Source organism: Scomber japonicus, chromosome 22 (assembly GCF_027409825.1).
Source record: "Scomber japonicus isolate fScoJap1 chromosome 22, fScoJap1.pri, whole genome shotgun sequence".
Classification (NCBI taxonomy): domain Eukaryota; kingdom Metazoa; phylum Chordata; class Actinopteri; order Scombriformes; family Scombridae; genus Scomber; species Scomber japonicus.
Window position 1 is genome coordinate 7,447,496 of NC_070599.1, and position 20,779 is coordinate 7,468,274.

Here is a 20,779-nt window from a genome sequence, read left to right on the forward strand (position 1 = left end):
GCCGATCACACAGAGTTGTTCATTACTCCACTCTGCTATGTGAACTAACTTTAAACAAAACTAAGGAAAAGCTGATCATCAAGGTCTCTGAGGCTGAGAAAACACCTGTCCAGTCAGAGCAGAATATGTGAATTATGTGCTCAACACAACATACATAGAACTACAGATTTATAAGAAACCAAAGAATGATGATTACTTTGTATTCACGTGTGAACACATATGAAAGAAGAGTGAATATTGGACTTATGCTCCTTAGCTGGATAGCAACTTGACTCCAAATAAATGCTAATTTTGCACATTTGTTTTATAAGGCAATAGTATGTCTGATATTGTCTTTACAGCTTGTTCTCTGCTGTCCCCAAGTGGCCAAAAATCTGTTAATGCAGTGAAACATCATTAATACAATAACTTATTTACAATGTACACATTAAAGTAATGCTTTATGTTTCTTGTTTCTGGCAAAAATAAACCCCCCCCCCCCCACTCTCTATTTATCTGAAATGGTTCAGTCCTGCCTCCAGCCCAGGTGTGGTGATTGCTTGCAGTGAATTGTGAGTGAGGAGGAGTGCAGCATGAGCACATTGAACAGCTTCATTAAATACAAGCAGAGTTCCCCAAACCAAAAGACAGAAATGAAAGGGCGACAATATGTCACCCAATGTTTCATAAAAAGGTGGGTTTAGTCCATGAGTGGTGGAAATGAACCTGTTAGTTAAGCTTAGTCCACATTGAAACAGCTTCATTTTACTTTAGCTCTCCTAACATTACTTACTACTACTCTCTTTTCTGACATTTAATCAATGCAGGTAAATGTTTATCAAGCTATTCAAACTAACTCAGTTGTCCCTGATCCTGGTACCAGGACCAACAGATGCACCTTCAAGCTCAGCAGCCCCTCTGTCCCCCATAATAATGAACCAGCTCTACTGCAAACTGAAAAAAGAGGTGAGAAACATTGTCTTGAATGACATGTCACTAAGCATGAGAAAAAGAAGAATGATTAAATCCTTTTCAATGATAAGAATTGGTTGTATACTTAGTTGGAATACTTAGTTTAAAAAATACTGCTGATTTGATTATTTTGTTCGTTATATCAATTTATGGATAGAATTTTAAGAATTTTAACATTAAGATTACATTTAGCTTATCACTTATGGAGGGTGTCAGTCTTGTGTCAAGTAGTGAATGCTACTGTATGCAGAATGCTGCCTGCATGTCTGCACACTGTTATATTTTCACAGCTCAATGTCAGTATATTGTTGGTAATGAACTACATGAGAGTTGCAAGCCTACACAGGCAGAGGTGTGGTTACAGCAACTGTGCATGGTTGGCGTGGCCTGTGTGTGGTGGTGGGTCCCAATGTGATATCTTTTCATGGGGCCCAAAATACCTGGCCATGCCCCTGCACACTCATCTGTGTTGCAAAGAGATATTTGCTGTTTATATTCTGTCTTCATTTTGAGGATATTTGCCTTTAGCCACATGCCTTTTTCACAGCAGACATGTGTCACTGTAGGGAAAGTACAGGTATCACTAATAACATTAACTGTGCCTCTGCTTTTATTCAGGTGTCCCAGTAAAGCAATGACAGTGTGAAAATGTTCTGTGTTGAAAGTAAATGTTTAATTATTTCTGTCATCTACACAGTATCCTTAGAGTGAGATAAAGACAAGAAGTAGCATTTTCATTAACATTTGTTGTTTTGTGCTTGTTTCACCTTACATTGTGATCATTACAGGCTGGAGAATAGCACCGAACTGAAAGTCAGTCTTCCTGTGGTTGACACTTCACTTCAGACTCATACAGAGAGAACTGTTTGTTACCACAGTGGAAAGTATCATAATGGACAGATGTGAGGCATGTAGTAATGCAAACACACCAACTGAATTGTATCTTTGTATTTTTCAGTTGGACATTTACCACCCTGTCTAGCTGTTACATGTGTAGAATGCTTTCTTCAGTAATGTGAACTGGATATTTTTCAAAAACATGGCTTAAATAACAAGGCTGGTTTCTCTATCGACATTATTCACTCCTTTCTTTGAGATTTTACTCCCACAAAGCTATGAGTTAACAGGTGATTTTCCAACCCTGTATCCTAGAAATGATGTCAAAAAGTTTCATCCGCTGTTATAGACCTCAACTCTTTCTATCAGAGAATCTGGATAGACACACTCACACACACCAATCACATTCTTCAAACAAAATATGAAAGATGTAAGATGAGAGAAAAAGAAATAGAGAGGGAAAAATAAAGAGAGAATTAATACAAAGCACCACCATAAAATGTCATGAATGTAAGCTCTTTATTGCAAAGAATGATGATAAGCTTTCCCATCCAACAGCTGTACCAAACCAAATACGCACATTAATAGAAACAAATAATAATCCCTTTTGCTCTGAGTTGCAGTTTCAGGTGCTTCCTGTGTCTATCTGCTGGCAGCATAAATAACCTGAGTCTCCACTTCCCTCTGTGATGCAGGCCTCCTTCTTATTGTTGGCAAATACAATCTCAATGCTCCATCTTTGAGGTCATCAAAGTTCTGCAAATAGGACATATAGGACATTACAAACCATGTCTGATGATGTCAAAATCTATATAAAATTAAGAGATACTTTTGAGATGAAATAATTCTGGGACCATACAAAAGTAGATGGAAATACGGATTCACCTCATTTTTTGGTGGATGCCCTTCTTCATTAATGGCTAAATGACATACAAAACATTTGATCAGTACATCAGCATTAGTCATTATTCAAAAACATCGCTGTCAATGCACTTTGATATAACAATTGAGGATGTGCATGAGCAGTAATGCCAAATATAAAAAGATACAGAAGCTCTCACCAGTACTTGTCTGAAAGTTCATGATTTTAACAACCAGACCGATGATGACCATTAGAAGGAAAACAGCCAGACCACCCAGGATCACACTCATCAGCCTTGTATTTTCATCAGACTCTTCTATAAGAAAGATTATATTTTTCTTCATTGTTTAAAACTGAATCTAGTTTCACCTTCAGTTGACTGATGGTTTGTGCAATGAAAGAAAACTTTACGAGAACCTTACTTTTACACTTGCTGTCCACGTCATCACTGGATTCACTGTGGCCTTGAAATGAAACATAGTTCAATTTAAACCAGATGTTATTTTCAAAAAAATTGTTTTGTAATCATTATACTACAATAATTTATAATCCACAAGTAGTCACACATGTTGAATACAATAGTGAGAATCTAAATTTGCAATATACCAAAAAACTCAAGAGACAAGAAAACTCAAAACATTCTAACCTTGAACATTTAAGTATATTCCTTTAAGTCGTGTGTGTCCATCCAAGTAAAATCCACACAAATACAGTCCAGAGTCTAATAAATCCACTTTTGCGATTTTAAGAAAGACAGCAGAGATGTTGGAACTCATTTTGAATTTCCCATTTTTGAATCCATCACAGAATTTAGGATTCCCATTAGACCCATACATAGAGGAAATGCAGCTGACTTTGGTTTGGTTGACCACTCTGATCCACTCTGTCGTAGTTGGATTTGTTGACATGTTGGAGCACAGCAGTGTGGCTTCTTCACCAGGCTGGACCTCCACAGTCTCAGACTCAGAAACTGAGACAGAGACCCAGTCTGACACACACACAGAGACAACAAGACATTTACTCCTCAGCTGATAAAACAACAGGGACCTGAATTCTTACACCTAGATGTAATTTCAATGGCATTACTTACTGAGGCTACAGAGAAGAAAAGCTGTTTTCAAGATGAAGCTCTTCATTGTGCGTACGTGCGTCGAACTGCAATGACACTGTATTGACTGAGCTCAAGTACAGGGGCTTTGTTGGAAAGAGGCGGGGAGTTTGTTATGTTGACTGGCCACATAAATGACTTCCGAACAAGAAGTGTTAAAACAAAATGGCAGCCTCAAAGAGTGACTTGAGTCTGCAATAAAACACAAGTTTAATCCTTTGAATGATGACATGTTAGCAATTGATAACAAAACCAGTTGATAAAAACACATTTTGCTGTATTTTGCGGACAATCACTGTAGCAACGTGTCCACAGATAGAAGTTGGACAGAGCTGTGTGTACAACTGATTTAATGAGACATAAATAAGACACAACTGCAAATAAACTTCTTAATCAACAAATATCCTACCAAATTTGAGGGCCAGCTGTAGAAGATCCTCCTTCCTGCTCAGTGCTAGGTAGGCAGAACTTGACTCAGTTTAAACCTACTAAAGCACTCCTAATCTGATAATAAGCCTAATATGTTGGGTCATTTTTTAAGAAGGAAATGTCCAAATTGTCAGATTTCAGCTCTCATACGGGAATATTTTCTGCTATCTTTGGTCCTCTATGGTAGTAAACTGAATATATTTGAATACAGAACTTTTGGTTGTTGGTTGGTTTCACCTTTTTCTTACATCTTATGTACCAAACAATTAAACTGTTGTTTCACTTTCATTCTACTGGATCTGCAAGTACCACTGAAAGCCACCAGAGGGACCATGCTCACAATACAAAACCGCTAGTTTGGCAAGAGCATTGAATGTAATGTAGGCCTACAGCATGACATATGACCTCTGAGCTCCACCCAAGCTGTAGTGAATGAAGCTTACAGAGTGATGTTGGGTTGTGTGGTTTAGTCAAGATTTGATGAGGTGTCAGATTTTGGGGTCAGTAAGGTGAGTGTCCATAACCATAATTTTACACTGGATGTAATTACTTCATAATCACATTAGTAAAAATGTTTTCCTGCTCTAAAATTGCAAAGGTTCAAACCGCAGCAAAGAATGAGGTAAATATCTGAATAAATTGTACTTATACTTTCATTTCAGCCACAATGCACAATTTATCATGTTCATCTGTTGAGTTTGGTGACAGTTTCAATTATACGTGTGTGGTTTTGCAAGTGCTGGCTCTCTCTTCCTCTGACATCTTTGAAGCATGGTAAAGCACAAGCTGATGCACTGTGAAATTAAACCAACTCATTAGATTTCTAAAAGCTAACTTATGAAATTACTTTATATAACTAACATAACAATTAAATAAGTTATTTTGATGGACTATCACATTTCAAAAATCAGTAGACCTTTGCTGCGTGTGGTTATAATGCAGAGAGCTGAAGGGTGGTCTTCCTGTTTCTCACCACAATGGAAAATAACAAGTAGAGCATCAATACAAGTCAAATACACTTTGCATGCTAACCTACATTACTCAGATCACACTGTGTTTTCTCTTCCTGTCAAAGAACAAATGTGACATCTGTAACACTTCATCTAAATTCTCTTTAATTTGACAATCATCAATGTCCTTACAGATTCTTAAAACTCAGCATGAAGACTATAGATTTTCCACAAATGTATCTTTATTGGAAATTAGAATTTTATACAAGCAATAGTAGCTTTTTCCCACAAACCATCCATACAACAGCAGAGTGACTGACTGGAACAAGTTACCAGTTAACCTCCAAGCTGCAGTTCCAGGTGCTTCTTGAGTCTATTTGGTGGCGGCATAAATCACATTTGGCTCCACTTCTCTTCCTGATACAGGTCTTCGGTTTCTTTTTGGCTTTGGATTGAAACTCAGTGCTGCATAGTTCAGGTTATCAGAGCCCAGATTCTGTAAGTTAAAGTATCTACAGTCACTCATCTGACACAGCTGAAACTGTAATTCATTTTTCTTTTCAAATCAGATTTACCTCATTGTGTGGTGTATTTTGCTCTTCATTAGGAGCTATACCAGAGAGACAATATATGATCTTTTAATTAATCATATTACAAATCATATTTACACAACTGTAAACAAAAAATACAAACAAAAAGATATGAAGAGATACAGTAGCTCTCACAAGTACCTGTCTGAAGCTTTGTGATTTTGACAACCAGGCCGATGATGACCATTAGAAGGAAAACAGTCAGACCACCCAGGATCACACTTGTCAGCTTTGTTATTCCATTAGACTCTTCTATAAGAAAGATTTAAAGACCAGATTATACTTTAGCTGTAGTGACTTGGTACCCTGCTAATACTGAATCTGAATCTTATCAACCTTCAGGTGACTCACGGTTTGTGCAATGAAAGAAAACTTTAGGAGAACCTTACTTTTACACTTCATGTCCACATCATCAGTGAATTCATCCTGGCCTTGAAATGAAACATATTTCGTTTTAAACTGGATTTTAATGTCAAACAATTGTGTTGTAAACATTATACTTTATTGATTTGTCACACATATTGGATACAACTGTGAAAATATACATTTGCAATATACCAAAAACTCAAGAGACAAAAAACACTCTTACCTTGAATGTTCAAGTCTATTACTTGAAGTTTTGTGTGTCCATCCAAGTAAAATCCACACAAATACCGCCCAGACTCTGATAAATCCACTTGTGTGATTTTAAGAAAGATAGTAGAGATGTTGGAACTCATTTTGAATTTCCCATTTTGGAATGCATCGCAGAATTTAACATCACCGTCAGACCCGTACATAGAGGCGATACAGCTGATCTTGGTATTGTTGACAAGTCTGGACCAAAATGTGTGAGTTGGAGATCTGGAGTTACTGGAGCACTGCAGTGTGACTTCATCACCATGCTGGACCTCCACAGTCTGAGACTCAGAAATTGAGACAGAGACCAAGCCTGAAACACACAGAGACAACAAGACATTTACTCCTCAGCTGATAAAGCAACAGGGACCTGAATTCTTACACCTAGATGTAAGTTCAATGGCAGTACTTACTGAGGCTACAGACAAGAAAAGCTGTTACCAAGATGAAGCTCTTCATTGTGCATAGGAGCGTCGAACTGCAATGACACGTTATTGACTGAGCTCAAGTACAGGGGCTTTGTTGGAAAGAGGCGGGCGGTTTCTTATGTTGACTGGCCACATTAATGACTTCCGAACAAGAAGTGATAAAACAAAATGGCAGCCTCAAAGAGTGAATTGCAATAAAACACAATTATATTCTTTAATCTAAACTTAAAACTAAAAGTAGAAATATCAGTGAAAATGTCATGTTACAACTGAAAGGATGTGAAATGTTTGTTTGTGCTGCCAAGTAGTAGTTGCTTTGAGAGTATTTGATTGGATTTGATAGTTTATGATCACAGACAGAAAAAGTCAGTGATATCTGGGGAACATAGGCGAGCATTCAACAGCTAACGAGACAGATATTTTTCTCAGGAGTTGATGGGGATGAAAACACAGTTAACAGCACATTCACACATTGGGACAGCAACAGTTACTGTTCATTGCTGTTCACAGCTTCATCCAAATATCCTCTGATGCAGTAAGAGGGATAACCAGTGAGAGTCAATTGCACTTTTTTTGATTCTAGTGAAAATAGAAGCACAGAGTTGTTCCCTACTCCACTATGGGAACTAATTTTAAACAAAACTAAGGAAAAGTTGATCATCAAGGTCTCCGAGGCTGAGAAAACACCTGTCCAGTCAGAGCAGAATATGTGAATTATGTGCTTAACATAACACACATTCTTTTGAACTACAGATTTATAAGAAACCAGAGAATGATGATTACTTTATATTCACATGTGTAAACACATTTGAAAGAAGAGTGAATATTGGACTTATGGTAAATGGATTGTACTTATAAAGCACCTTTCTAGTCTTTGCCCATTCACATTCATACACCGTTGGCGCAGCAACAATTGAAGCAATTTTGGGATTAAGTGTCTTGCCCAAGGAACATGTGGACTGGAAGAGCCAGGAATTGAACCACCAATCTTCCAGTTGGAGGACGACCGCTCTACCTCCTGAGCCACAGCCGCCAACTTATGCTCCTCAGTTGGATAGCAAATGACTCCAAATAAATGCTAATTTTGGACATTTGTTTTAAAAGGCAGTAGTATGTCATATATTGTCTTTACAGCTTGTTCTCTGCTGCCCCCAATTGGCCAAAAATCTGTTAATGTAGCTTTAAGAAAGTTGTCCTAAAAACATTAAAACATTAACACATTTTTTATCAATGAATCATCATTAATACAATAATTTATTTACAATGTACAAGTAATGCTTTATTTTTCATGTTTCTGGAAAAAATAAACCACCTAAACCCTCTGTATTGCTCAAACCCCCCCTCTATTTATCTGAAATGGTTTAGTCCTGCCTCCAGACCAGGTGTGGTGATTGCTTGCAGTGAATTGTGAGTGAGAAGGACTGCAGCATGAGCACAATGAAAAGCTTCATTAAATACAAGCAGAGTTCCCCAAACCAAAAGACAGAAATGAAAGGGCGACAATATGTCACCCAATGTTTCATAAAAAGGTGGGTTTAGTCCATGAGTGGTGAAACATTGTGAGTGTTTGCTTTTTATCCCTGTTTTATCTGACATTTAATCAATGCAGGTAAATGTTTATCAAGCTATTCATACTAACTCAGTTGTCCCTGCTCCTGGTACCAGGACCAACAGATGCATCTTCAAGCTCAGCAGCCCTGACCCCCCTTAATAATGAACCAGCTCTGCTGAAAACTGAAGAAAGAGGTGAGCAGCATTGTGTTGAGTGACATGTCACTAAGCATACAAGAAAGTCTGTGAGAATCTCTTTTTATTATTATGAAAAAATGAAGAATGATTAAATTCTTTTCAATGATAAGAACTGAGTTTATACGTAGTTGGTAGGAATACTTAGTTTTAAAAATACTGGTTTTATTGTTTTGTTCATTATATCAATTTATGGATAGAATTTTAACATTAAGATTACATTTAAACTGTAAAATGACTTTTTGCACATTATTTATAGAGAGTGACAGTCTTGCATCCAGTAGTGAATTCTACTGTATGCAGAATGCTGCCTGCATGTCTGCACACTGTTATATTTTCACAGCTCAATGTCAGTATATTGTTGGTAATGAACTACATGAGAGTTGCAAGCCTTGACAGGTAGATGTGTGGTTACAGCAACTGTGCATGGTTGGCATGGCCTGTGTGTGGTGGTGGGTCCCAATGTGATATCTTTTCATGGGGCCCAAAATACCTGGCCATGCCCCTGCACACTCATCTGTGTTGCAAAGAGATATTTGCTGTTTATATTCTGTCTTCATTTTGAGGATATTTGCCTGTAGGGAAAGTACAGATATCACCAATAACATTAACCGTGCCTCTGCTTTTATTCAGGTGTCCCAGTAAAGCAATGACAGTGTGAAAAAGTTCTATGTGTTAAAAGTAAATGTTTAAATCATTTCGGCCATCTACAGAGTATATGAAAAGTGAAATGAAGACAACAAGTAGCAGTTTCATTAACATTTGTTGTTTTGTGCTTGTTGCACCTTACATTGTGATCATTACAGGCTGGAGAATAGCACCTAGCTGAAAGTCAGTCTTCCTGTGGTTGACACTTCACTTCAGACTCATACAGAGAGAACTGTTTGTTACCACAGTGGAAAGTATCATAATGGACAGATGTGAGGCATGTAGTAATGCAAACACACCAACTGAATAGCTGCTGTATCTTTGTATTTTTCAGTTGGATATTTACCACCTGACTCGATGACATGAATATAAGTTCTTTATTGCAAAACACAATTTTCTGACAAATTGACAATAACTCTTCCCATCCAACAGCTGCACCAAAACAAATCAACACATTAATAGAAAAAAAAGTCAGTTTCAGTTCCAGGTGCTTGTTGCGTCTATCTGCTGGCAGCATAAATAACCTGAGTCTCAACTTCCCTCTGTGATGCAGGCCTCCTTCTTATTGCTGCTGAACACAAACTCAGTGCTGCATCCTTCAGGTCAGCAACGTCCAGGCTCTGCAAATAGGAGAAATAGAACTTCAGAAACAATGTATGATGATGTTAAAAAATGCTAAAAGCATCTTAAATACATGATAAAGAAATAATCATAAGTTAAAATGATTGTGGGACATTTTAAACCCATGCAGGATCATACGAAAGTAGATTGGAATTACGGATTCACCTCATGTTTTGGTGGATGCTGTTCTTCATTCATGGCTAAATGATAAAGATCAGTACATCAACATTAATCATTTTCCAAAAACATTGCTTTTAATGCACTTTGACATAACAATACAGGATGTGCATGAGCAGTAAAACCGAATTTAAAAAGATACAGTAGCTCTCACCAGTACTTGTCTTAAACTTTTTATCAACCAGACCAATGATGACCATTAGAAGGAAAACAGTCAGACCACCCAGGATCACACTCGTCAGCTTTGTTATTCCATCAGACTCTTCTACAAGAAAGATTTAAAGACCAGATTATACTTTAGCTGTAGTGACTTGGTACCCTGCTAATACTGAATCTGAAGCTTATCAACCTTCAGTTGACTGACGGTCTGTGCAATGAAAGAAAACTTTAGGAGAATCTTACTTTTACATTTAATGTCCACGTCATCAGTGAATTCATCCTGGCCTTGAAATGAAACATATTTCGATTTAAACTGGATTTTAATGTCAAACAATTGTGTTGTAAACATTATACTTTATTGATTTGTCACACATATTGGATACAACTGTGAAAATATACATTTGCAATATACCAAAAACTCAAGAGACAAAAAACACTCTTACCTTGAATGTTCAAGTCTATAACTTGAAGTTTTGTGTGTCCATCCAAGTAAAATCCACACAAATACCGCCCAGACTCTGATAAATCCACTTGTGTGATTTTAAGAAAGATAGTAGAGATGTTGGAACTCATTTTGAATTTCCCATTTTGGAATGCATCGCAGAATTTAACATCACCGTCAGACCCGTACATAGAGGCGATACAGCTGATCTTGGTATTGTTGACAAGTCTGGACCAAAATGTGTGAGTTGGAGATCTGGAGTTACTGGAGCAGTGCAGTGTGACTTCATCACCATGCTGGACCTCCACAGTCTGAGACTCAGAAATTGAGACAGAGACCAAGCCTGAAACACACAGAGACAACAAGACATTTACTCCTCAGCTGATAAAGCAACAGGGACCTGAATCCTTACACCTAGATGTAATTTCAATGGCAGTACTTACTGAGGCTGCAGAGAAGAAAAGCTGTTATCAGGATGAAGCTCTTCATTGTGCGTACGAGCATCGAACTGTAATGACACGTTATTAACTGAGCACAAGTACAGGGGCTTTGTTGGAAAGAGGCGGGCGGTTTCTTATGTTGACTGGCCACATTAATGACTTCCGAACAAGAAGTGTTGAAACAAAATGGCAGCCTCAAAGAGTGACGTGAGGCTACAATCAAACACAATTGTATTCCTTAACCTGTGTGATTAAAAATGTTTCTAATGTTCCACTAAAAATCCAAATATCTACAGAGTGAAAATGTCATGTTACAACCAAAAGGATGTGTGTTTGTGCTGTAGTTATTAAACTAACAAGCAATAATTGCTTTGAGATACTTTAGAGAATGCAGACAGGCAACGTTAGTGATATTTGGAGATCATAGGTGAGCGTTCAACAGCTATAGAGAAATGTATCTTTCTCAGGAGTTGTTGGAGACCAGAACAGTATTAACAGCAAGTCACACGTACAGAGTCAAAAACTGGGACAGCAAAGAGTTGACAGCTGTTCGGCTGCATTACAGTCTGGATATAGAGATTCAGAAAGCATCCAGCTATACTACATAAGAAATTTGAGGACAGCTTCAAGCAAATGCCCTCAAATGTAGTGTGACTTCTGAAAGCCAATCACACTTGTTTTGATTCCAGTGGAAATGGAAGCACAGAGTTGTTCACTACTCCACTCTGCTATGTGAACTAACTTTAAACAAAACTGAGGAAAAACTGATCATCAAGGCCTCTGCCTCTCTGGAGATGAGAAAACACCTGTCCAGTCAGAGCAGAGTATGTGAATGAGGTGCTCGACACAACACAGACAGAACTACAGATTCATTAGACACCAGAGGCTGATGACTACTTTGTCCTACCTGTGAACATGCCATGAAGGAAGAGTGAATATTGGACTTCCGTTCCTCAGCTGGACAATTCCAAATAAATGTTAGTGTTGCAAATCTGCTTTATAAAGCAATAATATGTCAAATATTGTCTTGTTCTCTGCTGCCCCTAAATGGCCAAACATCTGTTAATGCAGCTTTAAATAAGTGTCCCAGTGAAGCAATGACAATGTGACAGTGAATCAACATGCACAATAGCAGGATCCTAAAGCTGAAGCAGTTAAATTAAATCAGCCATGTTATCATTTTCACCTTTTCCTGCTGTGGCATGTCAAAATGTCTGTTGTGAAGTGTTTAATCATTTCTGTCATCTACACAGTTTATGAAGAGTGAGATAAAGACAACAGGTAGCAGTTTTAAAATGTATTGTTTCGGGCTCGTTGCACTTTATATAGTAAACATTAAAGGCTGGAGAATAGCACCTATCTGAAAGTCAGTCTTCCTGTGGTTGACACTTCACTTCAGGCTGATACAGAGAGAATTGTTTGTTACCACAGTGGAAAGTATCATAATGGACAGATGTGAGGCATGTAGTAATGCAAACACACCAACTGAATAGCTGCTGTATCTTTGTATTTTTCAGTTGGACATTTACCACCTGACTCCAGCCTGTCTAGCTGTTACATGTGCAGAATCCTTTCTTCAGTAATGTGAACTGGATATTTTTCAAAAACATGGATTAAATAACAAGGCTGGTTTCTCTATTGACAGTATTCACTCCTTTCTTTGAGATTTTACTCCCACAAAGCTATGAGTTAACAGATGATTTTCCAACCCTGTATCCTAGAAATGATGCCAAAAAGGTGATGTGCACCTCAACCTTTCATCCACTGTTACAGACCTCAACTCTTTCTATCATCGAATCTGGATAGACACACTCCTCCTTCAAACACCAATCACATTCTTCAAACAAAATATGAAAGATATATGATGAGAGATGAAGAGACCGAGAGGGAAAAATAAAGGAGCTGGTGAGAATTAATACAGAGTACAGCCAATATTTATTGCAAAACACAATTTTCTGACACATTGACAATAACTCTTCCCATCCAACAGCTGCACCAAACCAAATTAGCACATTAATAGAAAAAAAAAGTCAGTTTCAGTTCCAGGTGCCTCTAGCATCTATCTGCTGGCAGCATAAATAACCTGAGTCTCCACTTCCCTCTGTGATGCAGGCCTCCTCCTTATTGTTGCTGAACACAAACTCAGTGCTGCATCCTTCAGGTCAGCAAAGGTTCTGCAAATAGGACATATAGGACTTCAGAAACAATGTTTGATGATGTCAAAAATGATAAAAGCATCTTAAATATACTATAAAGAAATAATCATGAGTTATAATGGTTGTGACATTTTAAACCCAGAACCATATGATAGTAGATTAGAAATACAGATTCACCTCATTTTTTATGGATGCTGTTCTTCATTAATGGCAGTAGCTGTACCTGTCTGAAGCTCAGTAGACCATCAGACTCGTACATAGAGGAGATACAACTGATCTTGGTTCTGTTCACAAATCGGAACCACTTTGACATAATTGAACCTGCAGAGATGTTGGAGCATTGCAGTGTGACTTCATCACCAGGCTGGACCTCCACAGTCTGAGACTCAGAAACTGAGACAGAGACCAAGCCTGAAACACACAGAGAAGACAAGACATTTACTCCTCAGCTGATAAATCAACAGGGACCTGAATCCTTACAACTTTAGATGTAATTTAAATGGAAGTACTCACTGAGGCTGCAGAGAAGAAAAGCTGTTATCAAGATGCAATGACACGTTATTGACTTATAGAGGCGCTTTGTATTGTAGCAGGCAGCATAGAAATGCGGTTGTCTTATGTTGCTGCAGTTAATTGCACACAGCTGACCACTAGGGCGGCAGTATATAAGTACGGCCTCCCTTCTTGCGCATCACTTCCAGGTCTGAGGTGTTTGCCATGCGCTGCTGCTTCAATTCATGCTTATAGCCTGTGTATTTTCACTGCAGAGTAGAGACAAAGTGCACCGTGCTCCTGGTTGATGCCTGGATCTCTCTGGTGGTGGTAAGTGTCTTTTCTCTCTGCCTTACACCGAATGCTATCCTGTGGCTAACGCTAGTGTGGTCACAGGTAGATGTCTGCTGCTCTCCCTCCCTCTCTACCTGTGCAGATCTTGACTTTGAAAACAGGTGTGCTACGTTAAATCTAGCTCTCAAAAGCTTCTGTAAATTTAGCTTAGCCATGCTAATTTTGTTTACTGTCATAAAATGCTGGCCGAAATCCAACTTTTTTTATTTTTTTATTTTTTATTGAATCATTGTAAAGTTAATCCCTTTTTTATTTTTGGGTAACTTGTTTTTTTGTTTGTTGTAGTATTTCCCCATTTAGTTTCAGTAGATTTGTTTTCTTTACTTTGCTATTGTTTTGATTAAGTAAGTTGCTGTGTTATGCAATTGTGTTTAGCTTATTTATGTCCCTTGCTTTAATTTGTATATTTTGTACATTTTGGGTTAATTATTTCTGTTGTATATTCCTTTTTTGTCCTTCTCAGTTGCTGCAGGTTGGTGGTTTTGGTGATATCACAAAGTGCGTGTCTGGGTGAAAACTTTTTTTTTTCTTGTTTGTTGATTCCCCTTCCACTCTACTAGCTCTTTCCCCACTAGTAGGCCCCTTTTCTTCATTCTTGTATTGATGGTAATTTTTAAGAGTGTATATATTTTGTAATAAAGTATTTAATTTCGTAAACTGGGAACCTTGTGTCTTGCCTGTCGCCAGTGGCGATTCTAGACCAAAATTACCAGGGGGGCCAGAGAGGGGCCAACATGTTTTGAGGGGGGGCCCCATGTACCTTATATTCTTCGACCTACTTTTGCCAAATATCGGCCTTTTTCTAAACCCAGTGTTGCCTAAAATACTTGCAAAAACACCTGCTTCAGCATCTGAAGCACATACAAAGCATGTAATTAATTGAATTAAAAGCTGAAAACCTCATCTTGCATTAGAACATATTCATTCAGCTCTAACATACCAACTTTCTTCATTAAAAAAAAAAAGGCCAGCGGTTAGAAATTATTTTTTATATCATTGGCTGCTCTGCACAGGGGCCATAGGGGGGGCAGGACCAATTCTACAGGGGCCCTGGCCCACCCTGGCCACTGTCTAAAATCGCCCATGCCTGTCGCGTAGAACGAACCTGATTCTGATAAGTGGTAAGTAATTCCTTGGGTGCAATTCCCAAGGTGGCGTTGTCCAGCAACCACATTCACATTGAGGGCCTCGGCTCGCCACAGTATGAAAGGTACGGGGTGTTTCTGATGTTGTAGTTCCTATTTGGCTTTTTGTTTAAGCAAAATCAGACCCAAAGAGTGAAGTAATGTTCATAACAGTCATTCTTCTGCCTGTATTGTTTGGAAATGGAATCTAATGTTACAATAATGAGAATATGACTATTTAGCCTCCAGTGGTAAGCTTGGTACCAACAATGGTGCTACTTTAAACCTTGATACTAAAAAATGTCCTAAAGTAATTGCTCTCAGTATATGCATTAAGAGTTGGAGTGGGTAAAAGTTTTGTTTTCTTAGTTTGGTTTCTTTTCACACAAATCAAACAAATCAAAATGTGTCATTAACATCTAAGCAAGTGTTCTCTCCTGTCACTGGTCAGATGTGTCTGGGGTTGGAACGAATGTAAGGTCAGGAAGACATGTCCTAAAAAGTCATATCTGCCTAAATATTAAGATGTTGCTGGTCCAAATCCACCAAGAATTCTTTGTGGCTGGACTGAGACAACTTTGTCCAGTAGGTGTCAGTGTGGTTTGACTATTAAAAAAAAAAAAAAAACTGGCCTTCAGTTGCCATGTGCTGAACTGTAGAGTCAGACAGCTGACCTCCATAAAGGTAACTTCAAATGCTTTAAATGTATGAAGGAAAGTAGGATGGCTGTCTTTGAGCTTTTATTATGGACCGCTTTTTTTTTTTTTTTTTTTTTTAACTTTCCATACAAATAGAGGTTTGTCATGTTTGCTGTACAGAATAAAATCTATTCACTTTACTTTTACTAAGCTTTAACTTAACAGACATCAGTCTTGGCCTTAGCTGTGCTCAGACCACACTGTGCTGTTTGTCTCATCCTGTACATGAGAGAATTTTGATATCATCCATTTCCTTTCTGGCTGCTCCTCCATCAAACACAACACATCACATAAAATCTTTCAGTCAGCTCAAAGGAAACCAGTAAGACGTAGAGAGAATGAGAGAAGAAACAGATTATGATGATGGTAACTCATCACAGCAGCAGATTTACATGACAAAGCATAAGTTCTACTTCAAGGCTGATTTAAAATAAGCAAACATTGCCTTTATATTTAGTCAACAGTACAGTTGAGGCTGCAGAGAAAGATGATCATGCATATTGTGTTGTAATGGCTTTTATAACACTAAGGTCATCAGTTATACTTTTTTTTGTTTACACTATTCATATATGGGATTCTGAGAGATGAATGTTGGAGCATAATCATAGCCTCAATGAGTGAATTATAAAATTAAGAGTATGGAAGTTATTAATGGTGCAGTGTGTAGAATTTAGTGGCATCTAGGAGAACAGACTTGGCAGAAACTGAAATATTCACAGGCATGTTTTAATTACTGCATAACCACTTGAAAATACAAATATTGTCTTCATTATCAAGAGGGGACCTTTTGTAGGTTCTCCATACCTGGAAGGTAAATACTCAGTTGGCTGCAATCTGCAACTTCACCACTAGATGTCACTAAATTCTTCACACTGCACTTTTGAGTCAGTTAATTAGATATAATTCATCTTAATGTTGCACTGTATAAGGTATTTTCAAAACTTGGCAGCTTTATCAAGGACTGCAATTACACATTATTCCAGCATGTGAATATTTAAAACGGTGTACCATCAACTTGAAAGTGCAGCTACCTTTTTTCGTGTCACCACTAATCCTAAATAAGAGGAGCAAAGATTATGTCTGTTGTGTGGAATGACGAATCATGGACATTATATTACCCTTCACATATTTGCTTTGTCTTCAAGTCTGTGTTCCTGATCATGTTGTAAATATATCAGGATAAAACACTTAAGGAATAGTGAATATATACGGCTTCCCATGTCAAAAGGCATAATCTTTGATCATGTCAGCTGGATAAATTGATTAAATTGGAATTGATCAGGTACAGGGTGGAGCACAGTGAATGATTTCATATGAGGTTGGTTTCAAAAGCTCCAGCACTCAGCAGGCTGATCTTTCTCTGCTTTACAGAAGCTGAAAACAGCTGCTCACTGTCTCATGATTGTCATAATTATGTTCACACCAGTGTTATAGTTTTGAAAATTTTTCTTTTTAATTAGTTTTTATTTTTACTTAGTTTTTCAATTTGCTTTTTTATTTCATTTTAGTTTTAGTTAGTTGAACAAGTGATGAAGTAGTTTTAGTTTTGGGGAATTGACTTGTTTTAGTTTAGTTTTTATTTCGTTTTAGTTTTTCAGGTATTAGGAGGAATGCCTTGATTAGTAGACACTGAAAAGGATGAAATAATGCTGACACTGAGGTCACATTTGCTGTGTACGGCCTACTGTAACCCGTTATTTCAAGAAGTCAAATTGAACAGAATACAGTAAAAATGGATGGAGAAAACGAAAATAATACTAAGCTGATTTTATCTGCAATTCAGTTTAGTTTTAGTTAGATTTGCATTGTTCATTGTAGTTTTTATAGTTTTCATTTTTCTTTTACAAAACTCTTCATTTTTATTTTAGTTAACTAGATTATTTTTTCACTGCTAGTTTAAGTTTAAGTTTTATATAACTATAATAACCCTGGTTCACACTACACACTGCTGCTTCTTCATGTCAAAGAGTTTGTATATCCTGGTCCCAAGAGAAATGATACTTCATTCAGCTGTATTTTTCATTGCTGTAATAGAAACACAATTTGAAAGTCCTCTGCTGCAGACCTCCAGCTAACTTCCACTATTAACAGTCATGAATGTCCTTACTGGCACATGCTCTAGCAAAGAGAAATTCTCTAAGATTAAAATCTAAAAAAGCCAAATGTGTGACACAGAGAGAGAAATGAAGTAGACAAGAATTGAAACTCACATTGAACAAGAGTATTGAATGTTTTATTTGATTCACTGTTACAAAGTTGGACTTAATGACGAAGTAATCCTGATACTATGTGATGTATGGTTTAAAGTGATGATGCACCCACCAAGCATAATAAAACACACTAGTGGATCAATAATAAAATCAGTTCCACTTTAAGCTGCAGTTTCAGGTGTCCTCTGAATCTATCTGCTGGCAGAATAAATAACCTGAGCCTCTGCTTCGCTCTCAGATGCAGGTCTGTGGTTCCTTCTGTCTTTTGGGTGAAAGGTCACTGCTGCATAGTTCAGATCATTGCAGTCGGGACTCTGTGAATAAGAGTATTTACTGTCATTCATCTCACATATCAAAGTTTTTGAGAAAACAACGGTCTTGAAGTGAGTGTGGTGCTTTCCGTAACAAAAAAATGTAAACAGGTAAATCAATAAACCACAATCTTTACCTCTGGATTCAATTCTTCAACATGAGCTAAATGATAGAAACAAACAAAACTGTTGCTATCAACTGAATTTGGTAAATAGCATGTTATTGACTTTTATGTCATATAGATACAATTGAAAAAAAAAATGTAAAAATGCAATAAAACTCAAGTACCTGTCAGAAGCTTCATGATTTTGACAACCAAACCAATGATGACCATTACAAGGACAACAGTCAGACCCTCCAGGAACAAACTCATCATCTTTGTTGTTCCATCACACGCTTGATCAGACTCTTCTACAAGACAGATCATTAAATTCTGGTGACTTGACATCTGGTTTAGATTTAGACGGACATAACTGATTGATAACCAACAAAGATCATGGCACAATGACAAATTTTAATGGGAGACAATAAGAATTAAAATGTTAGGTTATTCCGTGAATCTAAAACTTTAAACTGTCATCATGAGGTTCACTAAAATGAAATAAATAAGATAACATTCTCCCCATGTTATTTTGCAGGAATATCAAATAGACCATATGTTAAATAAAAGACAGACAAGACAATCTTACCTTGAACCTCTAAATATGTCGCACTGAACATAAGTGGGCTTTTGTTTATTTTATATCCACAAAAATACAGTCCAGAGTCTGTGTAATTGACTTGCTTGATTTTTAGAAAAATTGTTGAAAGGTTGGAGCTCATTTCAAATTTGCCATTTTGAAATCCCTCATAGAATGAAGCAGGCTTGACAGGCTCGAGCATAAATGAGATACAGTGAGGCCCAGATGATCTCTTGACCACTCTGAACCACATTATCTGAGTGGGAGAGCTGGAAAAGTTGGAACACAGCAGTGTGACTTCTTCACCAGTCTGGACGTCCACAGTGAATAACTCAGAAGCAGAGATCCAGCCTGAAACAAATATATGGTTGATAAAGGTACAGGAACCTAATCAGTACTTTAATACACATTTACTTAAAGTTGACCTTAGGTTGAGGAGTAATTCAGTGCCAGTACTTACTCAGGCTGCAGAGCAGTAAAGCTGTAGTTAAGGTGAAGTTCCTCATTTTGCGAATGGTTGTCACTGCAGCTGCACACAAGTGTGAGTTCCTATAAGTGGCTTTCAAGAGGCTATTCTCCACTTGCACAATGTTGTGTGACGTAACAAACATTACATCCAAACTGCTGTCAACTCTACAGTAACGATATATTTGTCTCCACTTACTTCACTTTTCGCAGTTCATCTTGTACATATTGTTAATAAAATTTACTGTTTGTTTTTATAGTATTTTTAGATGTTTGATAATTTTACTCAGTCACTCAGTTTTGCACCAACATTGATTTTTAATGTTAGGTAGCTACAGCTTGTTTGTATGTAGTGTTTTGCTGCCAAAATGGAAATTGAGTGACATACACTGTCTTGTGAAAGCAAGCAGTAAATGTCTGATCTCATTGCTGGATAAGGGGTTTAAATTGTATGTGTCTAGTTCGATTTTCAGTTATGAAGGTGCATAATGTTAATGTAACTGAAACATTCACCAACATTGTTCCAATAACTTGGGTGATCATGGACAAATTCTTCTTAGTGGCCTTCAGTTTGAATCTTTCATGTAACACATTCCTCAAACTTCATGGTGCTTTTCTCCATTTTAGTAGCCATTAAGCTAGCTGACTAGCTACATTTCCTATTTAAGATACAGAGATGGTTATTGAAACGATAAAAAAATGCTAAAATGCTTTATACAAAATCAACTGGGAAATAACTATGTACAACTACACTGCTAAAAAATAACACCAAGTGAGTTAAACTTCAGGGATATCAATCTATCCATTTAGATAACACATGTGATTGTGAATCATTTTCACATGCTTTGGTGCTAATTAAAAGTAACAATAGGTTCAATGGAAAGGCAACAGTAAGACAACAGCTAAAAAGGGAATTATTTTGTATGTGGTGGCCATAGACATTTGCTCTCTCCTTATCCTTTCGGCCTGATTTTTCTTTAGTTTCATGTTCTGTTAAACATCAAAGGAACAACGTTATAAGAGGGTGGAAGCCATTTGATACCTACTGAACTCAGGAGAGGCAGTTTTCTCAGTTACTGGTTCTTGTGTTTTAACAGCAGCTCTGATGAAGTATCATTGCTCTATGGGAACATCAATGTCTTTGTTGCATGTGGTTATGATGCAGAGAGCAGAAAGCCGGACTTTCTCTGGTTTAGACCCCACTCATGATACAGATATAGATACCTCACTGATACACAGAAGGCTGTTTGTTACCACAATGCAAAGTGCAATAGTGGTTAGG

At 37.5% G+C, this 20,779-nt stretch overlaps 1 protein-coding gene across 1 annotated transcript; it reads right to left on the reverse strand.

Annotated features, from left to right (window-relative positions):
- Positions 1-2,430: 2,430 nt before the first annotated feature.
- LOC128384381 (uncharacterized) lies at positions 2,431-3,786 on the reverse strand. Its single transcript, XM_053343931.1, has 5 exons — positions 3,741-3,786; positions 3,297-3,638; positions 2,850-2,966; positions 2,674-2,708; positions 2,431-2,544 (listed from the first exon to the last, which is right to left on the reverse strand). Exons 1-5 carry the CDS (start codon positions 3,784-3,786, stop codon positions 2,431-2,433), a joined length of 654 nt encoding a protein of 217 aa, XP_053199906.1.
- Between the last annotated feature and the right edge of the window lie 16,993 nt (positions 3,787-20,779).